This window comes from Pleurodeles waltl, chromosome 9, assembly GCF_031143425.1.
Source record: "Pleurodeles waltl isolate 20211129_DDA chromosome 9, aPleWal1.hap1.20221129, whole genome shotgun sequence".
Taxonomy (NCBI): Eukaryota; Metazoa; Chordata; class Amphibia; order Caudata; family Salamandridae; genus Pleurodeles; species Pleurodeles waltl.
This window is the reverse complement of record NC_090448.1, coordinates 6935014-6960384: the sequence shown is the minus strand read 5'-3', so window position 1 is coordinate 6960384 and position 25371 is coordinate 6935014. Positions and strand designations below refer to the sequence as shown.

Here is a 25371-nt window from a genome sequence, read left to right as displayed (position 1 = left end):
AACTATGAGTAAATCTGGAGGGTAGAACATGGTCATCTCATCTGAAACCATGAGTGATTCTAGAGGTTGAGACATGGTCATCTTGGCTGAAACCATGGTTGAATCTGGAAGATGGGACATGGTCATTGTTGTAAATAGCCTTTGTTCAGGGTTATCCCAAACTGTTTGCCTTTCTCCTCATATTTTTCTGACCCTCTTTTTTGTCTTTTGGACTCTGGGCACTTTAATCAGTGCTAAAGTGCATGTGCTCTCTCAACTAATGCTTGGTATGATTGGTTTACACCTGTTTGGCATATTTATTTAATCTACTTGTAAGTCCCTTATAAAGTGGTATACTATATACCCAGGGACTGTAAATTGTAAATTGAATGTGGGCCTTTAACGCTGATTGCACCACCCACAGAGGTAGCCTTTTAACCTTGTCTCAGGCCTGCTACTGCAGGGCCTGCATGCGCAGTTTACTTCCTCATTGACTTGGCAAGTCAGACTACTTGCCAAGGCCTTAAATCCCTTTTTGCGACACCTAAGTCACCCCTAAGGTAGACCCTAGATAGCCCTATGGGCAGGGTGTTGTGTATGTAAAAGGTAGGACATCTACTTATGTGTTTTACATGGTCTAGTAGTGACAGCCTATTAAATTTTTCACTGCTGTGAGGGCTGTGCCTCTCATAGGTTAACATTGAGAATTCCCTTATATATGTATAGGTGGTAATTTCTGACCCGAGAGGAATAGCATGGGCAAGTGTGGTATGTTTGGAACAGGAGTGAGAAATCCTCCTTATTGGTGCAGTTGGATTTTACATTACTATTTTAGGAATGCCAGTTTTAGAAAGTGGGCATTTCAGTGTGCTTTTAATTCTAGTGTATTGCAGCCTGACTCCAATCCACATCTAGAGCAGAGTGAAGGCTCACCTTGTGCATACTTTCCAGACAGCCACAACACAGGAGAGGGTGGGTGTGACAGAAAATGCATCTGCATACTGATAGTCATCCTGGGCTGGAGAAAAGGAGGCTCGTTCACATCTTACATGTCAATAGGCTGTGTCCGGCCCTCGCACAATGGGCTGATTACCCCCTACTGAAGTCTAGAGATAGGGCTGGGTTGAAAGGGTATTGTGTTTCACTTAAAAGGGTCCCTTTGAAGTCACCCCAGAACAAAGACATTTTGAGTATAAGTACAGGGGCTTTGACCCCATGATTGGAGAGAACTTTTGGGAACTGGGACTGAAACTCTGCCAGAAGGACTGCTGAGCTGCAAAAGGACTCTTCTGGACTGCTCTTCTGATGTTGCCCTGCTGTTTGCTGGGTGGCAAAAAGGACTCACTGGATTACTTTTCTGCTTGTTGTCCTGCTGCCAGCTGTTCTCTGATTTGGGAGGATCCAGGCCGTGCAAGGACCATCAGGAGGAACCGCCACCTACCGAGCTGTGCTGGCCTGTCTGCCCCCTTAGTGCTCCTTTGGTGCCTCCCAAGGAGCCCAGCACAGAGAGAGCAGTGATTTCTGCTCCCTGGCTCTCTGATTCTAGCGCCCAGGGAGGGCCCAATGATGTTACTTTGTGGTGCCTATGTAGCGCCTGGTGAGCGCTTTTCACCGAAGTGCTAAGTGTTGGTGCTTCATCATTAACTTTTGTCTTTTCCTCTTATCTGATGCCGAAGAGGAACGTGTGGTGTGCATTGTTCAGTTTTTCATCACAATTTGTGTATGGAGAAACTCGTGGTGAGGTTTTCGGTGTTCAGTTCATTATTGCCTGAAAGAAGCACATGGTGAGCGCTCCAAATTCCTCCAATGTGCTACTAGTGGTGTGCGGTTTCCTCAGCAGCCCCCCCCGACTAGGGAAATCACACCAAGCAAAGGGGAGTGCCATGCTGGAGGACCATCTCCCATGCCCTGGGCCTTGCTGGCTGTGAGAGAACCCCCTGGCTGGCACCCCCTACCGTGGGAGATGCCAAGTGCAGGGCTTGCAGCCTGAGGATCAGAGGATAATCTCTCCTGCCGGTGTCATCCACCGCCGCTGTGAGTTGAGCGATCAGGTCCCCAGGTTTCCTGCTCTGAGGACAACAGGTGTGGTGTAGCCTTTCAACTATCTCGTGCTTTTACCAGGTAAGATGCCTCATGGTCAGAGTGGCCCCGGGGACACCTTGGAAATTGCCCTCACTTGTGATGGAGGGACATGCCATGTAATTTCTATCATTCCTGTCAGCATGGGCCTGAAAGTCAAGCCTCATGTGAGGTTGGGTTCTACGTGATACAGGTGTCGTGACCGCGCGTAGGCCCGGAGTTGCAAGTGCTCTCCTCACCTTCGGTAGCTTGGGGGGTCTTATCTTACCTGGGATAAAGCACAATATCTTGCCCAATTATGTATATATTTTCTATGGCTATAGGGGCTATTGCCTGCACCATGTAACCATGGGCCAGATGTACGAAAGGATTTTACCCATTGTGTGTCTATGGGAAAAAGCTTTTGTACATATGGCCCCACGTGTTTTCTTTTAGTATAGAAGCTTTCACCAGTTAAGTCCTGTGGTGATTCCTGCATTTTTGGGTGTCACGTTGTGCTTCTTATGACTGATGCAAAATTCATACCTTCAGTACCCACTGATGTTATGATGCATTTCAGGTGACCTAAGACGCTTCTCTAGTATATTTCTTACCCTGCTGCATTTCATGCCCAGAGTATCCACTTATGTCATGAACCCTAATATGTTGGTTCTTGCCCTATTGAGATACCGCATTCTATGTTAGGAATGGCATAAATGTGCACAGTAACGTTTTATTTCGTGGTCTTTGGCAACTCAACAGTACTTCCTTTGTTGCACTCATTGTGATGTTTGTGACAATTGCCTAATTGGCAAAGTAATCACTGATTCATGTCATATTGGTCTGTGACTTATGTACAGTGTACTTTATATTTTTTATATAATATTGTGTAGGATCTCTTTTGAAATGTATTTATTGTACCACTTGTGGAGTGTGTTGCACAAACGCTTTTCACATGACTTCTGGGGATAAGACTGACTGCTCTGCACCAATCAATCAGGGGGTGAGCACAGGTTATGTTTGGTGTGTAACTGACATGCCCTTACTAGAGTGGTGGGTTTTGACTGGCTGAGGTGGATACCATAGCCAACCAGAAATCCCATTTCTAACAGTCATCTCATCTGAACCCTTAAGTGAATCTGGGTGCCAGGGCATGGTCATTTTGGCTGAAACCATGAGTGAATCTGAAAGATGGGATATGGGCATCTCGTCTGAAACCATAAGTGAATCTAGAGGCTGAGACTTGATCAACTCATCTGAAACCATGAGCGAATCTAGAGACATGGTCATCTTGGCTGAAACCATGAGTGGTCTGGAGGCTAGGACATGGTCATCTCATCTGAAACCATGAGTGACTCTGGAGCATGGTCATCTCGGCTGAAACCATGAGTGAATATGGAAGATGGGAAATGGCATGGTCATCTCGGCTGAAACCATGAGTGAATATGGAAGATGGGACATGGTCATCTTGGCTGAAACCATGAGTGAATCTGAAGGCTGGGATATGGTCATCTCAGCTGAGCCCATGAGTGAATCTAGAGGCTGGGACATGGTCATCTCAGCTGAAACCATGAGTGAATCTGGGTCATAGTCATCTCAGCTGAAACTGGGAGTGAATCTGGAGGCTAAGACATGTTCCTCTCAGCTGAGACTATGAGTGGATCTGAAGATTGAGACATGGTCATCTCATCTGAAACCATGAATGACTCTGGAGGCTGGGACACGGTCATCTCAGCTGAAACCATAAGTGAATCTGGAAGATGGGACATATGCCTTCTCCCTTTCACTAAGCTTGTGTGGTTGTGCCAACATAGTCTCTCTCTGCCATTGTGATTGGTGTTGACTTTTCCAGAATCTTCCACCTGTGTAGAATAGGTTCTTACAAAGAATATATATACCTGGAGGTATCCGCCGCCATCCAAACCACACAGTCAGCCATGGCGTCTCCTGTGAACTGAAGCCTTCACTCCTGGCCTGATGCCTTTTACCTTGGTTCCAGAGATTAGACCAGCTTTTCATTCTCAGTCCCTGCCTTCTACAGGGGCGCTTCTTTCCAGCGTTAGTGTTTGTGTGCGCATGAAGAAGATGCCACAGTGCCATGATGGACCCTGTAAATCCTTATCTTATTTTATCATTTGGGACACAAAGATGCAGGTGTCAGGATTTCACAGGTGAGTCTCAGGGGCTAGTTTTAGATGGAAACTTCATGGAAGCTGGCCACACTTTAATGAAATGGAGATTCTACGGAAGGAAGGTCCCTGTCAAGGTCACAACGCTGACATTTCAAGTAATTTCTCCTCTTAAATTAGCCTTGGTCCTACTCTGATACCTTGACTCCCTCAAAGACTCTTTTGGGTGAAATCTGGCCTAGCCTCTCTGTGCGCCACATTACCATAATTTATTTTACGCTAATGTGGCCCAACGAGGCCAAAATCGGTGCGCCAGATTTACACCTTGCGCCACATTGTGCCTGCACCAGGCATAATGTATGCAAGGTGGGCGTTCCCCGTTAGGGGGGCCAAAACAATATATCGCAAAGAAATCCTAAAGATTCCTTTGTGCCTTTTTTTGCCCCATTTTTAGCACCTGCACAGAACAGGCGTTAAAAGGAGGCGCACCATTATTTATAATGGGCTTCAGTGAGCTTTGTAGGTTTAGTGTCAAAATGTTTGACACTAATCCTGCAAAACGCCAAACTAGCGTCAAAACATTTGATCTTATTTCCCTAACTAGTGCCATGAAGCGCTGTATCTTAAATATGGCGCACACATGGTGGCATTAGCGGAGCACTAAGGGGTTCAGGAAAAGTAGCGCTGCATTTGATGCAGCGCCACTTTTCTAAAATTTGCCCCAATGTATGCAAGGGTGGCGTTCCCCAATTATGGGAGAGGGCAAAAAAATGGTGCAAAGAAATCTAAAAGATTTCTTTGCGCCATTTTTTGCAACATTTTTAATGCCTGCAGAGAGCACACGTTAAAAGGAGGCACATCATTGTTTACAATGGGCATCAATGTGCTTTGCAGGACTAGCGTCAACATTTTTGATGCTAATCCTGCAAAGCGCCACACTAGCATAAAAAATGTTGGGGCTAGTTCCCTAACTAGCGCCATGGAGCGATGTATCTTAAATACGGCGCACACATGGTGGCGTTAGGGGGGTGCAGGAAAAGTGGAATAGCATTGGCTGCAGCACCACTTTTCTTAAATCTGCCCCTAAGGGTCTACAAGTCAGGGGCACTTTCATGATCCTCCGGTCTGAGTCCCTCTATGGCCAACTCCCACCGGTGGGTCAGCCTGAGTGAGTGAGTGAATGACTTACTTGTCAAACATCCGGAAAAGATCCGACAGCTCCTCCTCGGACTTCCCTTTGCTGTCATCTTTCATGCACCGGACCATCATGACAAGGAACTCGTCGAAGTCCACGGTGCCGCTCCCTGGGGAGGAAGAAGGGGTGTCAGAAGAAGGAACTGCAGTCTCAGTGCAGAGCATCACCACCCTAGAGCCAGATCCACTCTACCTGCCCCAGGTAGCCAGGGTAGGCATCACCTGACATAAACTGATGCCCCACAAACCCATGATCATGGACTGAACTCTCAGGAGTCTTGCATTATTTGCAGCCCCCTTGGGTCTTCTCAGTGCAGCCCCCTCATTTCCATCTACGGAATAAGAGTGGGCACCCGCACCCCTCATGCCTTGACATGTAGTTATTAGTCTGAGCTCCACTGATCAGGCAGTTAGAGCACCCATGAGTTTGACACCTGGAGAGGTGTCAGAAAGAAGGCCTACCGTCCTCATCCACCTCGTCAATCATCTCCTGCAGCTCCTCGGGGGTGGGGTTCTGCCCAAGCATCCTCATCACCTTCCCCAGTTCCTTGGTGCTGATGCAGCCGTCCTCCGCATCCTGGACGAAGATGTCGAAGGCCGCCCTGAACTCTGTGGAAAGATCAAAAAGAGCCCTCATGAGACGTTTTCACTGCACCTATCACACACGCAGCTGCCCTGATGGATAGAGAGGCCTGTTCCACTACAGAAGGTCTCCAGCCAGGCATCCTACACCCAGCTGTCCTGATGACCAGAGAAGCCTGTACCCCTGAGAAGGTTTGTAGGAGGCTGGCCTGGTTTGTAGTGGGTACCTTGGGTACTTACACCTTACACCAGGTCCAGTTATCCCTTGTTAGTGAATGTAGTAGTGTTCTAGCAGTTTAGGCTGATAGAGATAGCTACAGCAGAGCAGCTTAGGCTGAACTAGGAGACATGCGACGCTCCTGCAATACCACTTATAGGGGGTGATTCTGAGTCTGGCGGGCGGCGGAGGCCGCCCGCCAGACTTCCCCCACCAAAATACCGCTCCGCTGTCGAAAGACCGCTGAGGGTATTTTGGGATTTGCCCTGGGCTGGCGGGCGACCGCCAAAAGGCCGCCCGCCAACCCAGGGCAAATCATCCTTCCCACGAGGACGCCGGCTCAGAATTGAGCCGGCGGAGTGGGAAGGTGCGACGGGTGCAGTGGCACCCGTCGCGTATTTCAGTGTCTGCATAGCAGACACTGAAATACAAAGTGGGGCCCCCAGGGGCCCCGCGGCACCCCCTACCGCCATCCTGTTCCTGGCGGGAGACCCGCCAGGAACAGGATGGCGGTAGGGGGTGTCAGAATCCCCTTGGCGGCGGAGCGCGCTCCGCCGCCATGGAGGATTCACAAGGGCAGCGGAAAACCGGCGGGAGACCGCCGGTTTTCCGCATCTGACCGCGGCCGAACCGCCGTGGTCAGAATGCCCTGCGGGGCACCGCCGGCCTGTCGGCGGTGCTCCCGCCGACCCTGGCCCCGGCGGTCTCTGACCGCCGGGGTCAGAATGACCCCCATAGTGTCACAGTACTTATACACAAGTAAAGACAATACTCAGTGTTACCAAAAATAAAGGTAGTTTATTTGGGTGACACAGTACCAAAAAGAGAGGCAATACTCATTCTGGAGATAAGTATTATACGCAATATACACACTAGACACCAAAATAAGGTAAGTAATTTGACATAGGATAGTGCAAACAATAGGAAATGCTATAGAATGCAAAGGGAGAGAATAGGCCTAGGGGCAACACAAACCATATACTAAGAAAGTGGAATGCAAATCACGAATTCCCCCCTAGACAAGTGTAGTGTGTGCAGAATCGCTGGGAGAGTCAGAATACAGTAAAGGTAAGTAAATTACCCCACCCCAGAGCCCAGAAAAGCAGGAGTAAAGTGCTGCAAGTTTCGTTAGGACACACTACAAGTCGTGATTAGAGTTATTGCAAAAACCAAGCAAGACTGCAAACAACATATGGTGGATTCTTGGACCTGAAGACCTGAGAAGAGAGGAGACCAAGGCCCTCATTCTGACCTTGGCGGGCGGCGGAGGCCGCCCGCCAAAGTCCCGCCGTCAGGTTACCGTTCCGCGGTCGAAAGACCGCGGCGGTAATTCTGACTTTCCCGCTGGGCTGGCGGGCGGTCGCCTTCAGACCGCCAGCCAGCCCAGCGGGAAAGAGGCTTCCACGATGAAGCCGGCTCGGAATCGAGCCGGCGGAGTGGAAGCTGTGCGACGGGTGCAGTTGCACCCGTCGCGTATTTCACTGTCTGCGCAGCAGACAGTGAAATACATGTAGGGGCCCTCTTACGGGGGCCCCTGCAATGCCCATGCCAGTGGCATGGGCACTGCAGGGGCCCCCAGGGGCCCCGCGACCCCCCCTACCGCCATCCGGATCTCGGTGAAGCAAGCTGCGCCGCCGCGGAGGATTCAATGGGGCCGCGGTACACTGGCGGGACCCCGCCAGTGGTGCCGGTCCGACCGCGGCTTTACCGCCGCGGTCGGAATCCCCATTGGAGCACCGCCGGCCTGTCGGCGGTGCTCCCGCGGTCCTCCGCCCTGGCGGTCAAAGACCGCCAGGGTCAGAATGACCACCCAAGTCCAGAAGTCAGAAGAAGTTCCAGGAAGGACAGGAGCCCCTGCCAACCCAGAAGAGGGTGCAAAAGAAGAGTCTCCAGTTGGACGAAGACTGCAAAGATGCACCCTAGGAAGATGTCAGCGGGGTCCTGCATGATGCACTGGATGTCCCACGTCATGAAGTTGGATGACCCCTTGGTTCTGGCAAAGTCGCATTTTTCGTCAAGTTGGTGCTATTTGGACCCAAGAGGGACCTGGAGGCCTCAACTCTGTGTGAGGAGGAAAACGGGGCTCTCTGCACTTTAAGGAGCCCTCAGAACGCCAGATAGCACCCACAGGAGTCCCAGGTCACGGGGACAAATGAGGAGCAAAATGCGGTTCGTGTAGCACTACAAAGGAAGGTCCCACGCCGCCGGAGAACAACTCAGCGAATTGAGCGTCGCAGGATAGAGTGCTGGGGACCACGGCCAGGCTGTGCACAAAGGAATTTTGCAAATAGTGTAGACTGCCTTATGCAAGGAGGGCACCATCTGTGCCCTTCAAAGCATTTCAAGAGGCTTGGGGAGGCTACCCCTCCCCAGCCTGTTACACCTATTTCCAAAGGGAGAGGGTGTAACAACCTCCTCCCAAAGGAAATGTTTTGTTCTGCCTTCCTGGGACTGAGCTGCTTAGATCCCAGGAGGGCAGAACCCTGTCTGTGAGGTGGCAGCAACTGTAGCTGTATTGCAAGCCTCAGAGAGCTGGTTTTGGCAGTACTGGGGGTCTATGGTGGTGCCCCCAGGATGCATGGTATTGGCTCCCCAATACCAGATTTGGAATGAGGGGACAATTCCATGATCTCAGACACTTTACATGGCCATATTCGGAGTTACCATTGTGAAGCTACATATAGGCACTAACAAAGTTCCGGGAATTGGCCCTGAACTGTGTGGGGGCACCTTTGGTAGTGCAAGGGTGCCCTCACACTTAGTAACTTTGCAGTTAACCTTCAGCAAGTGAAGGTTAGACATATAGGTGACTTATAAGTTACTTAAGTGCAGTGAAAATGGCTGTGAAATAACGTGGACGTTATGTCACGCAGGCTGCAATGCCAGGCCTGTGTAATGGTTTGTCTGAGCTCCTTATGGGTGCCAAAAGAAATGCTGCAACCCATAAGGATCTCCTGGAACACCAATGCCCTGTGTACTTAGGTGCCATATACTAGGGACTTATAAGGGGGGTCCAGTGTGCCAATTGAAATTGATAAATTAAGTCACTAGCCTATAGTGACAAATGTAAAAGCAGAGAGAGCATAAGCACTGTAGTTCTGATTAGCAGAGCCTCAGTGACACAGTTAAACACTGCTGACAACACACACATTAGGCCACAAACTATGAGCACTGGGGTCCTGGCTAGCAGGATCCCAGTCAGACAGGCAAAAACATACTGACATATAGGTAAAAATGGGGGTAACAAGCCAAGAAAGATGGTACTTTCCTACAAGGTCTCCGGCCAGGCACCCTACACCCAGTTGTCCTGATGACCAGAGAGGAGGCCTGTACTCCTGATAAGGTCTTCAGTTAGGCATCCTACACCAGCTGCCCTGATGTCCAGAGAGACCTGTACCACTACAGAAGGTCTCCAGCCAGGCATCCCACACCCAGCTGCCCTGATGGGGAGAGAGACCTGTACCACTGCAGAAGGTCTCCAGCCAGGCATCCTACATTCAGCTGCCCTGATGGTGGGGGAGGCCTGAACCCCTGAGAAGGTCATCAGTTAGGCATCCGTCACCCAGCTGCCCTGATGGGGAGAGATGCCTGTACTCCTGAGAAGTTCTCCAGCCAGGGATACTACACCCAGCTGCCCTGATGGGGAGAGATGACTGTACTACTGAGAAGTTCTCCAGTCAGGCATCCTCATGTTGGATGGCAGGAAAATAGCCAATGAGGTTTAGGGAAGTGGCCCTTACCACAGGAAGTGGTCACTGTAGTGGGTGTAGCCACCCAAGGGTAAGTGTCCCATTGGACACTACCAGGTTCCCCCTAAAATGCCCTCTAAATTCAGTATTCAGTGGGATCCCCTAGACCAAGAAATCAGATTCATCAGGAAGATAAGACAGCACCAAATAACCCGACTGCACGAGAACAGAGTTACCTGCTGCACCAGAAGAGGCTCCAAGACCCCTGCTTGCTGCACCAGAGTCCTGACAATCACCATTGTGGAGGAGCTGACCACTGGACCAACCTCAAAAGACCCAGAGGACCTCCAGGCTTCGCAAATATCCCGAGATCTCCCTCCTGAGGAGAGGCACCACTCAAGAAGCTCAACAAACCAGCAAGAACCAGCAAACCGGTGAGGATCACTTCACCGACCAGACGATAACTCCGCAACCGGACGTCACAGCCGGACCTGACGACACACCAATGACAGACCGGATGAGACCTACAAGTGTACCAGCTTTGGTGGCACTGCACCCTCCCGTGGCCAAGTTGTGCCAATACCCCAGGTACTGGTCAGTGTACATCAGACAACAGCAAAAACAGCTCACCCAGAGCTGCAGCTAGACCAGGAGGAAGCCCCAGTCATGGGACTTCAGGAACACCCCATACCTCCCACCAGTGTGCCCTTGTCATCCTACAAGGCCCCCAAAAGAAGACTTACCACCAGCACAAAGGGCTCCATTGCACACAATATCCAAGACCTCCAACTCGCCCTGCATCTGGGAGTCCTGGGCCCTTCATCGCGGAATCTGCTGTGTGTCCTGGGTCCCTAACCCCCTGCGACCTCAACAGCCCAAGGGGACCCAAAGGCACCACTTTTAAACCTGTAAACAAGCTCCTTTTCCAAGTGGCCCTATGCCAAGATACTTTCCAGCACTGCTCCCGCCGGAACCGGGAGCCCCCCGAGACTCTCCAGCTGGCACGGTGTGCCCACCAAACTCATCGGCCATCCTGCAAAAGCAGAGACTAGTAACTCACCTGTGTGATTTTATATACATTTTTCTAGGTAGCCTTCCATTTATTCCTATGGTACATAATTATGCACAGAAAGACTAACTTTATTAAAACTTTGAAAAATCATAACTCAAAAAGTACTTAACGTATCTTAAAGATCTTGGTCTTAAAAAGCATATAAAAGTCTGAAGTATTTTTATAATTTCAGGTTGTGAGTTATTCATTGAGTGTGTGTGTTGCATGATTGGATTTGTGAGTACAACAAATGCTTAGCACATCTTCTTGATTAGCTTAACTTCTCGACCGGCTACCTCAAATATTGGAACATTAGGTGATCTGATTTTTACCGCAGGAAACCAACGTGTGGTTGCCTGGACCCCCTGCACAGTGTGCCTAGCTTTGTACACTACATAGAGGGCCAGCCTCCTACACTCACAAGGCGTTTTAGGATTGTGTAGGTCTGGAAATGTTGTTTGCCATCAGGAAAGAAGCAACTTCCACTGAAAACCTAAATCCTCCTGTGCTTTGGTTGAAAGCCTATCATGGTCCACCACAGGACCGCTCTTGGATTGTCTGCCAGGATTAGAATCCTGGGATTTTATTCTCTGCGCTCAGGTCCAGAATAAACACTGGGAAGGAAAGCGATTACAGATGACGTGGGGTGAAACCCACCCTATAAATGTGGGTGTCTCAAGAGCAAACCTAATAAAGGAACCTGGGATGAAAAAATAACTGCAGGGCCACCATGATACTCTGATAGGGCCACTTTAAACCAGCGACCAATCTCACTGGGTGACCACATGCCAATCAAAGATCTGACTGAACCACTTTATTCCAACCGGAGACTTAATTGGACCACATGATCCTAGCATTAATCTGATTGCAACACCTTTTATTGCAATCAGTGATGCGATTGGGTCACAATATCCCAATCAATGATCTGATTGAGGTGCCTTAACCCAAACAGGCAATCCAATTTGGGCAACCTATCCCAGGAATGTCATTGGAGCATCTTGTCCCACTCAGTGATGCAATTGGAGCACTTTGTTCCACCCAGTGATGCCATTGGAGCACCTTGTCCCAACCAGTAATGCCAGTGGAGCACCTTATCCCAACCAGTAATGCCAGTGGAGCACCATATCCCATCCAGTGATGCATTGGAGCACCTTGCCCCATCCAGTGATGCATTGGAGCACCTTGCCCCAGCCAGTGATGCATTGTATCACCTTTTCCCAACCAGTGATGCCAATGGAGCACTTTGTCCCAACCACTGATGCCAATGGAGCACCTTATCCCAACCAGTAACGCCACTGGAGCACCTTATCCTAACCAGTAATGCATTGGAGCACCTTGTCCCAACTAGTGATGCATTGGAGTACCTTGTCCCAACCAGTGATGCCATTGGAACACCTTGTCCCAATCAGTGGTGCATTGGAGCACCTTGTCCCAACAAGTGATGCCCTTGGAGAACCTTGTCCCATCAGGTGAATCCATTGGAGAACCTTGTCCAACAAGTGATGCCATTGGAGCACCTTATCCCAACCAGTGATGCCACTGGAGCACCTTATCCAAACAATTGATGCATTGGTGCACCTTGTTCCAACCAGTGATGCCACTGGAGTACCTTGTCCCAACCAGTGATGCCATTGGAGCATCTTGTCCCAATCAGTGGCACCATTGGAGCATCTTATCCCAACCAGTGATGCATTGGAGCACCTTATCCCAACCAGTGATGCATTGGAGCACTTTATCCCAACCAGTGATGCAATGGATCACCTTATCCCAACCAGTGATGCCAATGGAGCACCTTGTCCCAACCACTGATGTCACTGGAATACCTTGTCCCAATCAGTAACAGCATTGGGGCACCTTATCCCAATTAGTGAAGCCATTGGATCACCTTATCCCAACCAGTGTTGCTATTGGAGCAGCAAAACCAATGGAGCGGTATGCCAGCAGAATATTGAGATGGAAATCTGGAAGTCACAAAGTATCATGACCAGAATGTCAAGGCAGAAATATTGAAAGGTAAGTTAAGATTTTCTACACCTAACTCCACTTGTATGTACCTTGACGATATATATCTCTTCAAGGTGTGAAGATGTGGAATTCGGAAAAGTGAATCTATTCTTCCTCTCTATGCACTTACCATGGGATACCACTGGAGGTAGTGCCCCTTTTGGCATGGTCTACCCCCCCCCACACTTTCTGCCTGATATTGATGCTGACTTGAATGAGTGTGTGTTGGGATCCTGCTAAGCAGGCCCCAGCACCAGTGTTCTTTCCCTAAAGTGTACCATTGCTTCCACATTTGGCACACACTTGGCACACAGCTAAGTCCTGTGTAAAAGGTACCAGTGGTGCCAAGGGCCCTGTTGGATTTATTGTGCAATGCACACAGACGGCTTCTTAGAGATGCCCCCTGTATTTTACCAAACCCTTTAGTGTAAGGCTGACCAGTCTGTGCTAGCCTGCCACTAACTGAGAGGTTTCTGACCCCATGGGGTGAGAGCCTTTGTGCTCTCTGGGGTCAGGAAGAAAGCCTGCTCTGGGTGGGGGTGCTTCACTCCCCCTCCCCCGCAGGAACTGCAACACTTGGTGGTGAGTTTCAAAGGCTCCTGCCTTTTGTTCTGCTGCCTCAAGGCACTCCAGCTAGTGGAGATGCCTCCCCTACCCCAATGAACCAAGCCCCACTTTGGGCAGCAGGTCTGTGGGAAAATTACTAAACACAAGGAGTGTCAACCTCAGCTGGGACCACCCCTAGGGTGTCCAGAACTGAGGTGAACCCCTCCTGGCAGAATCCTCCATCTTGTTTTGGAAGGAGATAGCCATTAGGGTTAGGTATCTGCCCCCCTCCCCAAAGGGAGTGGGCACAGGAAAGGTGTAGCCATCCTCAGGGTCGGTAGCCATTGGCTACTGCCCTCTGACCCCTGTAATCCCCCTAAATCTAGTATTTAGGGGTACCACTAAACCTTGCTCTTCAGATTCCTGTCAACCTAAAGAAGGAGAAGGACTGAAGAGCCGCACCAGCAGTGAAGGCTCCAGAGGACAACTGACTTGACCCCAGCCTTACCAACCTGTCTGCAGCTTCAAGACTCCTGCTACAAGAAGACGTCTCATCCTGCAAGACCAGTGACCTCTGCAACCCCTCAAAGGACTGCCTGGATTCCCTACAGACCGGCTCTCTTGAGGACAGCAGATCTGTCCACAAAGAAACCTCCAACAAGGACTCCAGAGCCCTCCGGATCCGTGAGTCCTGCCCACTCTGCACCCGACACCCACAGCTTCAGTCCAGGTGGCCCACTAGTCCAGAGAGGTAGCTAGGTGATTCTGACCTTGCATCTCCCCGGGTTGACCCCTCCTGGTCACCACGACGACGCCTGCACCCTGAATCCAGAGGACTGCCCTGACCGCAACCGGATCTGGTGAAGATACCCAATGCCTAAAGGTACCCCTGCACCCGCAGACCCCTAGCCTTGGAGAACCCAGCTGATGGTCCACTGACGTCCAGAGGAGCCTCAACTTACCTTTCCAGCCGTTCGTCTTCTTCAGCCGACCCCCTGGACGAAGCCTGCACCCTCCTTGTGAACCCGGAGTTCCGCATAGGAAAGCACTGGCCACCCGACCCTGTGTTTGCACCCTGCACTCCGCTGCCCCTGATGGTGTGGGTTTGGTACTTACCTGTGCCCCCCTCCGGATGCTGATCTAAACCCCACAAGGCCTAAGCCTTGAACCCCTGGGTACTTACCTGCAAACTGTTCTCTTTTGAGCACCCCCAGTCTCCAAAAGATTCTATTGGGCGCCCAACTCCAACTTTGACCTCTGCACCCGACCGGCCCCATGTTGCCGGTGGTGCACCCTTGGTGTCTTCCTAAACTTTGCCCTTTGGATGCCTTAAACCACAAAGACGGAGACCGTAAGTAGAGAACTTACCTGTAAACTGTGTATGTACTTTTCCCCCCAGGATGTATTGCCTTCAGTGAAAATTGCAATGTCGACTTTTAATATTGAAAAGTATTACTTACCTGAAAACTGTTTTATCTGTAAATGGTAAACAAAGTGCATTTGATTCTTGAAAGTGATACATTCGTGGAACTGTACTTACCTGCAACACAGATCCTTTTGGTTCTAGAAATAAAGTAAGAAAGTATATTTTCTGATACATAAACATTGGCCTGGAGTTAGTCATTGAGTCTGTGCATTTATTGCCTGTGTGTGTACAACAAATGCTTTGCACTACCCTCTGATAAGCCTACTGCTCGACCACACTGCCACAAAGAGAGCATTAGTATTATCTACTCTAGCCCCTGTAAAGTCGCCGGGGATCCCCTGGACTCTGCACACTGTACCTTACTTCGGTATAGTATATACAAGGCCAGCTTCATACAACCATGACATTCTATTACCATGTTATTCCGATACCACTGTGTTCTGATATCACGATATTCCGAGACCACAGTATTCTGATACCACGTTACTCTGATACCACGCTTTTCTGGTATCATGATACTCTGATACCACGTTACTCTGACACCACCATATTCTGATATCACGATATTCTCTTATCATGATATTCCTATGCTCGATATTCTGTAGTACAACCCATGCCACTGTTTAAGGTATTACATTGTCTCAACCAACTGTCTCCCTGGGCGGCCGCCTCACTGAGCGAGAGCCCAGTAGTCCCCCTCACCTCTGCGGCTGTCTTTCTAGGTGCAGGGCCTGTCCCCTGGCCTGTCCCCAGCCCACCTCACCTCTGCGGCTGCCCCCCTGGGTGCAGGGCCTGTCCCCTGGCCTGTCCCCAGCCCACCTCACCTCTGCAGCTGCCCCACCTGGGTGCAGGGCCTGTCCCCTGACCTGTCCCCAGCCCTCCTCACCTCTGTGGCTGCCCCACCTGGGTGCAGGGCCTGTCCCCTGGCCTGTCCCCAGCCCACCTCACCTCTGCGGCTGCCCCCCCTGGGTGCAGGGCCTGTCCCCTGGCCTGTCCCCAGCCCACCTCACCTCTGCTGCTGCCCCCCTGTGTGCAGGGCCTGTCCCATTACTAGACCCCAGCCCACCTCACCTCTGCCCTCCTGGGTGCAGGGCCTGTCCCCTGACCTGTCCCCAGCCCACCTCACATATGCGGCCGCCTTCCTGGGTGCAGGGCCTGTCCCCTGACCTGTCCCCAGCCCACCTCACCTCTGCAGCGCCCCCCTGGGTGCAGGGCCTGTCCCCTCCCCAGCCCCCAGCCCACTCACCTCTGCCCTCCTGGGTGCAGGGCCTGTCCCCTGACTTGTCTCTATCCCACCTCACCTCTGTGACTGCCCTCCTGGGTGAGGGCCTGTCCTCTCACCAGTCCCCTCACCAGACCCCAGCCCACCTCACCTCTGTAGCTACCCTCCTGGGTGCAGGGCCTGTCTCCTCACCAGACCCCAGCCCACCTCACCTCTGCCCTCCTGGCTGCAGGGCCTGTCCCCTCACCAGACCCCAGGCCACCTCACCTCTGCGGCTGTCTTCCTGTGTGAGGGCCTGCCCCTCACCAGTCCCCTCACCAGACCTCAGCCCTCCTCACCTCTCCTGCAACCCTCCTGTATGCAGGGCCTGTCCCCTCACCAGACCCCAGCTCACCTCACCTCTGCCCTCCTGGCTGCAGGGCCTGTCCCCTCACCAGACCCCAGGCCACCTCACCTCTGCGGCTGTCTTCCTGGGTGAGGGCTTGTCCTCTCACCAGTCCCCTCGCCAGACCCCAGGCCACCTCACTTCTGCGGCTGTCTTCCTGGGTGAGGGCTTGTCCTCTCACCAGTCCGCTCACCAGACCTCAGCCCACCTCACCTCTGTAGCTACCCTCCTGGGTGCAGGGCCTGTCTCCTCACCAGACCCCAGGCCACCTCACCTCTACCCTCCTGGCTGCAGGGCCTGCCCCTCACCAGACCCCAGGCCACCTCACCTCTGCAGCTGTCTTCCAGGGTGAGGGCCTGTCCTCTCACCAGTCCCCTCACCAGACCCAAGCCCTCCTCACCTCTGTGGCTGCCCTCCTGGGTGCAGGGCCTGCCCCTCACCAGACCCCAGCCCACCTCACCTCACCTCTGTAGCTACCTTCCTGGGTGAGGGCCTGTGCTCTCACCAGTCCCCTCACCAGACCCCAGCTCACCTCACCTCTGCCCTCCTGGATGCAGGGTGTAATGATGTAACATGGCTCCATGCCAGAACACTGGGCATGGAACCAGCTTGTTCTGAGGTTCTGTGATGAGGGTTCTCTGCATGACAGTTGATATGCTGGCTGTTGGTTGAGGCTGTAATAAATACCTCCTACCACATATCTTCATCTGGTGTGGATTCACTTTATTACACTGGCGACGCTTGGGCGGAGAAAGGAACCCAGAGGAAGGGACAGCCTCAACAACAACAAAGAAGGAAGAGCTTGGATTATTTAAGAGAAAAACAGAGATAACTTACAGAGACGTGCTGGGAGAGGATCGAGCGTCGTGCAGCATGTTCCAGCGGAGAAAAGTGTGAAATTGCGGTTGTAGGGGCTTTGTGGAAAGCTGTTTGAGCGTTTACTGAGGATCAAAGTGGTCTCTGGATGCTTCACGACGTCAGAAGGTCCGTGAGCAATGGAAAAAGGACTGAAAGCTGTGGGAATTGTTGGCGGCCATCTTGAGTGTGGTGGAAGGAGAAAAACAAGCCAGATTGACTGAAGAAAATAGACTGGATGTTTGGTTGCAGCCATTTTGAGTGAGGAAAACGATCCGAGATTGCTCAAAGAGAAAGCAAGCCCAACTGCCTGAAGAAAACGGACTAAATGTTTCGTGGCGGCCATCTTAGATGAGGAAGAAGGATTTTTTTTTTTTTTTTTTTTTTTACAGCGCAATTGTTGGAGGACATCGAAGAAGAACATCGACGGTCTATTGGAAGTTGAAACTTAGACGGAAACTGGATAAGGATCACTATATTGGTTTGTGGTCACAGGAATATACATTTCTTTGGAAACTTTATTGCACTTGTGGAATACAAGTATTGGGCGTTGTAAAATGAAGTAAACTGAAAAGGTCGTCTCTGCGGTGACAAACACACCTGAAGACCCGTGTTTGATATAGCGGCATCGTGCTGGGACATACGGTGACTGGGAAACCTTTTGGACTTTAAGTACTTTTAGCAACTAGTAGGGTTTGGAATATATTGTGGGGAAGAAGTGTTTTACACCTCTTGTGAGTATGCAGAAGGTTACGGCGCCGCCGTTTTTCTTGTCAGATCCAGGAGAACCGGTTATTAAGTGGAAGAAATGGAAAAAGATTTTTGAGAATTATGCCAGGGTGTGTGGTACGAATTTGAGTGGTGAAAGGAAGCAGGCACTTTTGTTACATTGTTTAGGGGGTGAAGGACAGGAGGTGTTGGAAAATCTACCTCCATTGTCGCAAGCTGATCAGAGGGGGTTGAATGAATATGAAATATGTGCAAGACAACTAGATTTACATTACTTGCCAAAGATTAGTACTATTATGGAAAGGTACCATTTTGGTTTGCGGGAGCAAGGGAAAGAGGAGAGTGTTGAAGAATATATTACGGCGTTACAGAAGTTGGCTTCAAGTTGTAAATTTGGGGCGTTGGTAGAAGAAAGGATTAGAGATCAGTTTGTGCTGAGGTGTTGCAGTGATAAAGTGAGGGAAGAACTCTGGCTAAAGGACGAGCCACCGTTGGATGAGGTTGTTAGTATTGCAAAAAGGGTAGAGCATGTTAAAGTGTGTTGGAGAACTAAGTAAAGCACATAAAGAAGACAAGGTCAGTGTAAAAGCACAAGAAGTGGAGTGTCAAGTCATACAAAAAGATGAGAAGGAAAAAAAGTATGAGGGTGTCCGTGAGAAAGGTGTTGTAATTGAAAATAGCGCAGAAAAGACACAGGGGAATAGGAGGTTTGCAACACCTTTTCAAGGAAATTGCTACAGATGTGGAAGATTTGGACACATGGCTAATGCAAGTGAGTGTCCTGCTAATAGGATTACTTGTAATGTTTGCGGAAAAAGAGGACATTTTGGGAAAAATTGTAGGATGAGGAATAGGAGAGATTCTAGATCAGAAATAAAGGAAGTCAGTTTTCAAGTTAGTGAGAGTGAGGTGGAACACCCCTCTGAATGGGTTTTGGTGGGGGATGTTAGAGTCAAAATGAAATTTGATTCGTGCTCTCACATCACGTTTCTCTCAAAGGATCTTTTTATGAAGAATTTTCAAGGAAGGAAGAAACTGTTCAAACCTAATATTAAATCTACGGGTTATGGTGGGTTGCCAATTAAGTTATTAGGTTATTTTGATGACTGCATTGAGTACAATGGTAGGTTCACTGATGCTAGGATTTATGTTGCTGAGAGGGGTGATAATTTGTTGAGCTGGAGTCATCAAGCACGTTTGGGTGTCATTCTCAATCCTAATGCACATCCATCTGTTCAGGTACAATCTATTGAGGGTGACGAAAACAAGTTCGTGAGAGCTTTTGGTGAATTGTTCAGTGACACCTTGGGGTGTTTAAAGGGGTACAATCACCATATTAAGTTGAAACAGGGCGCAGTACCTGTTGTGGCAAAAGTTAGACGCATTCCCATTTGTGTCCAAGACGCTGTACAAAAAGAGATAGATAAATTGTTGTCCATTGGTGTTATACAGCCTGTAGAGGCAACGGAGTGGTTAGCTCCCATTGTTGTGGCACGTAAACCAAATAATGAAATCCGTCTATGTGTGGATCTTCGTGCCTTAAATAAAGAAGTGGTGGTTGACAAGTTCCCACTTCCCAATATTGAGGAATTAGTATCATCGTTGGATGGTGCTTGTTATTTTACCACTCTGGATATGGCATCAGCATACCATCAGGTTCCGTTGAGTAAAGAGGCTCAAGAATTAACGGCTTTTATTACGCCAATGGGGGCCTTCAAGTTTTTGCGTATGCCGTTTGGGCTGGTTTCTGCAGCCTCAGTATTCCAGAGGATTTTGGAAGATCTTTTTAAAGGCATTTCAGGCGTAAAGTGCTACCAGGACGATGTATTAATATGTGGGAGAGACGTGAGAGAACATGATGAGAGGGTGCATGCTGTGCTTAAAAGGATGCTTGATGCTGGGTTATCTCTTAGGCGAAGCAAATGTAAATTTGGAGTCACTGAACTGGACTATTTGGGTCATCATATTTCACGGCAGGGGGTGAGTCCTAAAAAGGATTTGGTGGACACTATCGAAATGTTAAAAGAACCGTGTACAAAAGATGAGGTTTCTTCATTCTTAGGTATGGCAGAATTTTATAACAAATTTATACGAAATTTTGCAGATAAGACAGTAAATCTAAGGAAGTTGATGTGTAAGAATGCAGAGTTTGTTTGGACGGAAGAGTGTGGTACAGAATTTAAACAAGTAAAAAATGATCTCAGGAATGCACCAAACTTACAAGCTTTTGTACCTGGGAATCCCACTTTCATTGTTACTGATGCGAGTATAAAGGGGCTGGGTGCTCTTCTTTTTCAGATCAGGAAGGGCCAAGAGGTGCTAATAGCTTGTGCTTCAAGATGCTTGAAAGGGGCAGAGATAGGGTATTCTGTTATAGAGAAGGAAGCGTTGGCAATTTTCTGGGCCATAAACAAGTTCAGAAAATTTGTGTGGGGATCTTCTTTCGTAGTCAGGTCTGATCATAAACCCTTGAAAGAAATTTTTGAGAAGAAGGGTTTGGACTCAATTTCCTCGAGGATCAGGAGATGGGTCATTTCCTTACAGGAGTATAACTTCATGTTTTAATACATTCCGGGAAAGACAAATGTAACGGCAGACTGTCTGTCGAGATTGGTGGAGGTGGTAGGGAATGATAAATCTCAGGATGAAAATGATCAATGTGATGCTGAGTGTGGCATAAGAGTTTGTGATGTTACGCTGGGGGCTGTAAAGGAAGATGAATGGAGGGATGTGTTGCAAAAGGATAGTGAATTGTGTTCTGTGATGTCTCTTTTGGAACAGCATAAGTCTCGAAGTCTGGTTAAACCTTGGTCGTTAGTTGCGAATGAGTTAGCCGTTGTTGATGGTATTCTAATGAGGGGCACAAGAATGATTCCCCCATTGAGTTTGAGAGAAGTCATCGTGAACATGGCTCATGAAGGGCATATGGGCATTTCTAAAACCAAAGAGCGCATCCGTCAGGATTTCTGGTGGCCTGGATTAGATTTGATGGTGGAACGTACTGTTAGGGAGTGTACACCTTGTCAAGCTAGTGATAAGGTGCTCAAACCAAGATGTTCACCTATGGTTTGTAGAAGTTTACCAAAAAGTCCATGGGATGAATTAGCTATCGATATTGTGGGGCCATTGCATGGAGAACATCAGACTCCTTACCTGTTGGTGTTGCTGGATTTGTATTCACGATGGGTGGAGGTGAGTTTGGTGAGAGAGATCACTTCTCAATCTGTGATCAGTTTTTTAGAATCTGTGTTCAAACGCGAGAGTTTTCCTAACTCTATTCTTTCTGACAATGGTCCGCAGTTCTGTTCTGCTCAGATGGAGGAGTATTTTGTAAAATGTGGAATTGTACATAAAAAAATTGCGTTATATCATCCAGAGGGGAATGGTGCTTTGGAGAGATTTAACAGGACTTTAAAAGAGAGTATACAATTAGCAAAGGTAAACTGTTTAGATTGGAGAAAAGAACTGCAGGGTCGTATAACAGCTTACAGGTACACTCCTCATGCATCAACGGGGAAGACTCCTTTTGAATTGCTCAGGGGAAGGTCTCCAAATACTTGTTTGTGTCCTGGCTGGATGGTTGCTGGGAAGGGTTTGAAAAACAATGGTATTGGGGAATGGAGAGACAAAGAAGTGTCTCTGCAAAGCAAAAGGAAGATTTATGTTGATAAAAGGAATAATGCGAAAGTTACAAATTTTGAGGTTGGAGATAAAGTAAAGGTCAAAGCTCCTGTTGGGTGTCAAAATTGGTCAAAATATACCTCTCCAAAAACTATCATTAAGCTGTTTAAAAATGCTGTCAAGACGGATGATGGTCGCATCTGGAATCATAGTCATGTAGCACATTTTGGGGGGTGTGGTGTGGCCGACAGGAGAGATGATACTTCTTATCGTTTTCCCTCTGACATTGATTTAAGGTCTGAACATACTCGTAGGAGTGTCAGAACACGCAGGTTTCCTTTACATTTGCGTGATTTTGTGTAGTTCTTTCTACCCTCTTTTTCTTTCTGTTCAAATGTGTTTTTGTTCTCATGTTACTTCTGTTCTAATGTAAAGAGGAAGAAGTGTAATGATGTAACATGGCTCCATGCCAGAACACTGGGCATGGAACCAGCTTGTTCTGAGGTTCTGTGATGCAGGGTTCTCTGCATGACAGTTGATATGCTGGCTGTTGGTTGAGGCTGTAATAAATACCTCCTACCACATATCTTCATCTGGTGTGGATTCACATTATTACACAGGGCCTGCCCCCTCACCAGTCCCCAGCCCGCCTCACCTCTGTAGCTACCCTCATGGGTGCAGGGCCTGCCCCCTCGCCAGACCCCAGCCCACCCTGGGGCTTCCGTCACAGGTCACACGTGTCCAATGCGGCAGCCGGCACAGGTTACCGCCTCCATTCCCTCCCAGACCCTGTTGAGATTACAGGTGAGTTGTCGTCCATGTAAAGAGTGATTACATTTCTGGGCACACGTCAGACATATAGGAAAGACTCCTTGGGGTCCGATATGTTTACACAGCGCTGCAAACCTGAGCACCCCCGGTGCTCAAGGCGCTACAGGGTCATTTCTAGCTCTGGTGATATTAGGTTGCAGGAGAATGTTATAATGAGGGAATTCCAGCAGACCGAGTATAAATACTGCAGGGTTGTAATTAGAGGTGTGTTACTCACCGTTTTTCTGCTCCTCCGTCAGCTGTTCGACCTGTAGTAGGGAGAGAGAATCGATCTGTGATATCTGCACTCTCATCTCATTCATAGCTTCATTTATACTTTAAATATGGTTATCCTGCTTCATATAAACACATCATGTCCACAGCACTGAAGACGAGGCTCATGGAGTTACCTCTCCCCGTTGCATGTTTAAAACACATTCATCCTGTGACGTTGAACATGCTTCGTTTGCATGAAGTTCGTTCCAAAACACATCGCACCCTCTATAGATGTATACGTCATCACCGGGGCGGAGTCATGCGCTGAAAGAATCTTTTATCAAGTCTCAATCTCAGTAGTTCAAGCCAATAGTACAAGTGTCACAGGGTCATAGATTAATGCGTCACAGGTCAGGTGTCACATCTTGTAGGAGGCTGGCCTGGCTTGTAGTGGGTACCTTGGGTACTTACACCTTATACCAGGTCCGGTTATCCCTTATTAGTAGATTAGAGGTGTTCTAGCAGCTTAGGCTGAACTAGGAGACATGCAAAGCTCCTACTTTACCACTTATAGTTACACAGTATTTATACCCAAGACAATACTCAGTGTTACCAAAAATAAAGGCACTTTATTTGGGGGACACAAGGCCAAAAATATCTCAATACTCCTTCTGGAGGTGAGTATTATACACAATATATACACTAGAAACCGAAATAAGGCAAGTAATTAGACATAGGATACTGCAAACAATAGGAAATCCTATAGAATGCAATGGGAGAAAATAGGTCTGGAGCAACACAAACCATATACTAAGAAAGTGGAATGTGAATCACAAATTCCCCCCTAGACAAGTGTAGTGTGTGCAGAATCGCTGGGAGAGTAAGAATACAATAAAGGTAAGTAAATTACCCCACCCCAGAAAAGCAGGAGTAAAGTACTGCAAGTTTCCTCAGGACACACTACAAGTCGTGATTAGAGTTATTGCAAGAACCAAGCAAGACTGCAAACAACAAACAATGGATTCCTGGACCTGAAGACCTGTGGAGAGAGGAGACCAAGTCCAGAAGTTGCAGAGGATTCCAGGAAGGACAGGAGCCCCTGCCAACCTAGAAGAGGGTGCAAAAGGGAATTCTCCAGTTGGAAGAAGACTGCAGGAAAGCACCAAACAAGATGGCTGCAGGTTCCTGCTGCATGGAGGAGATGTAACACGTCACGTTATTGGATACAGTGGAGTTTCGGCGCCGGATTCGTCCAGCAAGCCTTGGTTCAAGCGGTGTCACATTTTGCATCAAAATTGTGCTGCCTTGACACAGGAGAGACCTGGGGGCCTCAACTCAGCCTGAGGAGGAAGAGGGGGCACTCAGCACTTCAGAGAGCCCCCAGTCAACCAGGCAGCACCCACGGGAGTACCAGGTCACGGGGACAAAGGAGGTGCAAATTGCGGTTGCTGCAGCACTACAAAAGAAGGTCCCACGCCCCCGGAGAACAACTCAGCGAGTTGAGCGTCGCAGGGGACCTGGGCCAGGCTGTGCACGAAGGATTCTTGCAAATAGTGCAAGGAGGCCTCAGGAGCTGAAGATGACGCGGTGCACAGAGATACTGCTGCAAACTGGAAAGGCAAGCTCTTACCTCTGCCAAATTTGGACAGCAGGACCTTAGGACAGTCTGTGTCGAAGGGGTCCACCACCAGTGTTCCAAGGAGCACGCTCATCACCAGGAGAGGAGTCCAAGAGAACCGGTCATCGACTTAGAAGATGCCTGCAAGAGCAGGGAACTGACTCCGTCACCCCACGGGAGATTTTGTTGGTCCTTCTGGTGCAGGGTGAAGACAGGGAGTCCCCAGAGCGTGCACACCACATAAACTGTTGCATTTGCTGGCTGGAGCTGAAGTTGCAGAGGAAAAGTAACCCATCTGGATACTTTGTTGCTGTTACAGCGGTTCCTGGAGCAGGCTGCGGTTGATCCGACGGTCAGAGGATAAAGCAGGAGTTGCAGAGGATTCCTGGAGGAGTCTTGCAAGTAGAATCTGAAGAGAACCCCACAGGGGAGACCCTAAATAGCCCTGAGAGGGGGATTGGCTACCTACTCAAGTATGCACCTATCAGGAGGGGTCTAGCTGCTGGCACTGGCCACTCAGAGATCTCCAGAGTGTCCCCACACCTTGGAAAACAAGATGGCTAACGCCAGGGACAGACTAGAGGAGTTCTGGGCACCACCCCTGGGGTAGTGATGGTCCCTGAACCAGTGTAGACTGGCTTATGCAAGGAGGGCACAGTTTGTGCCTTCAAAGCATTTCCAGAGGCTGGGGGAGGCTACCCCTCCCCAGTCTGTAACACCTATTTCCAAAGGGAGAGGGCGTAACACCCTCCTCCCAAAGGAAATCCTTTGTTCTGCCTTCCTGGGACTGGACTGCCCAGGTCCCGGGAGGACAGAACCCCGTCTGTGAGGTGGCAGCAGCTGGGGCTGCAGTGCAAACCTCAGAGATCTGGTTTGGCAGTACTGAGGGTCCATGGTGGAGCCCCTAGGGTGCATGGGATTGGCTCCCCAATACCAGATTTCGAATGGGGGGACAATTCCATGATCTTAGACACCTCACAGGGCCACATTCGGAGTTACCATTGTGAAGCTACATATAGGCATTGACCTATATGTAGTGC

At 49.4% G+C, this 25371-nt stretch overlaps 1 protein-coding gene across 1 annotated transcript in view; it reads right to left on the bottom strand.

The window, feature by feature from the left end:
* Positions 1-25371, bottom strand: part of TNNC1 (troponin C1, slow skeletal and cardiac type) — a 51707-nt gene that overhangs the window by 7747 nt on the left and 18589 nt on the right. Inside the window, exons 2-4 of the mRNA XM_069206096.1 lie at positions 22736-22766; positions 5823-5969; positions 5356-5470 (exon numbers count right to left, since the gene is read on the bottom strand). Of these exons, the coding sequence (XP_069062197.1) occupies positions 5356-5470; positions 5823-5969; positions 22736-22766 (293 nt within the window). The remainder of the gene's footprint in view (positions 1-5355; positions 5471-5822; positions 5970-22735; positions 22767-25371) is intronic.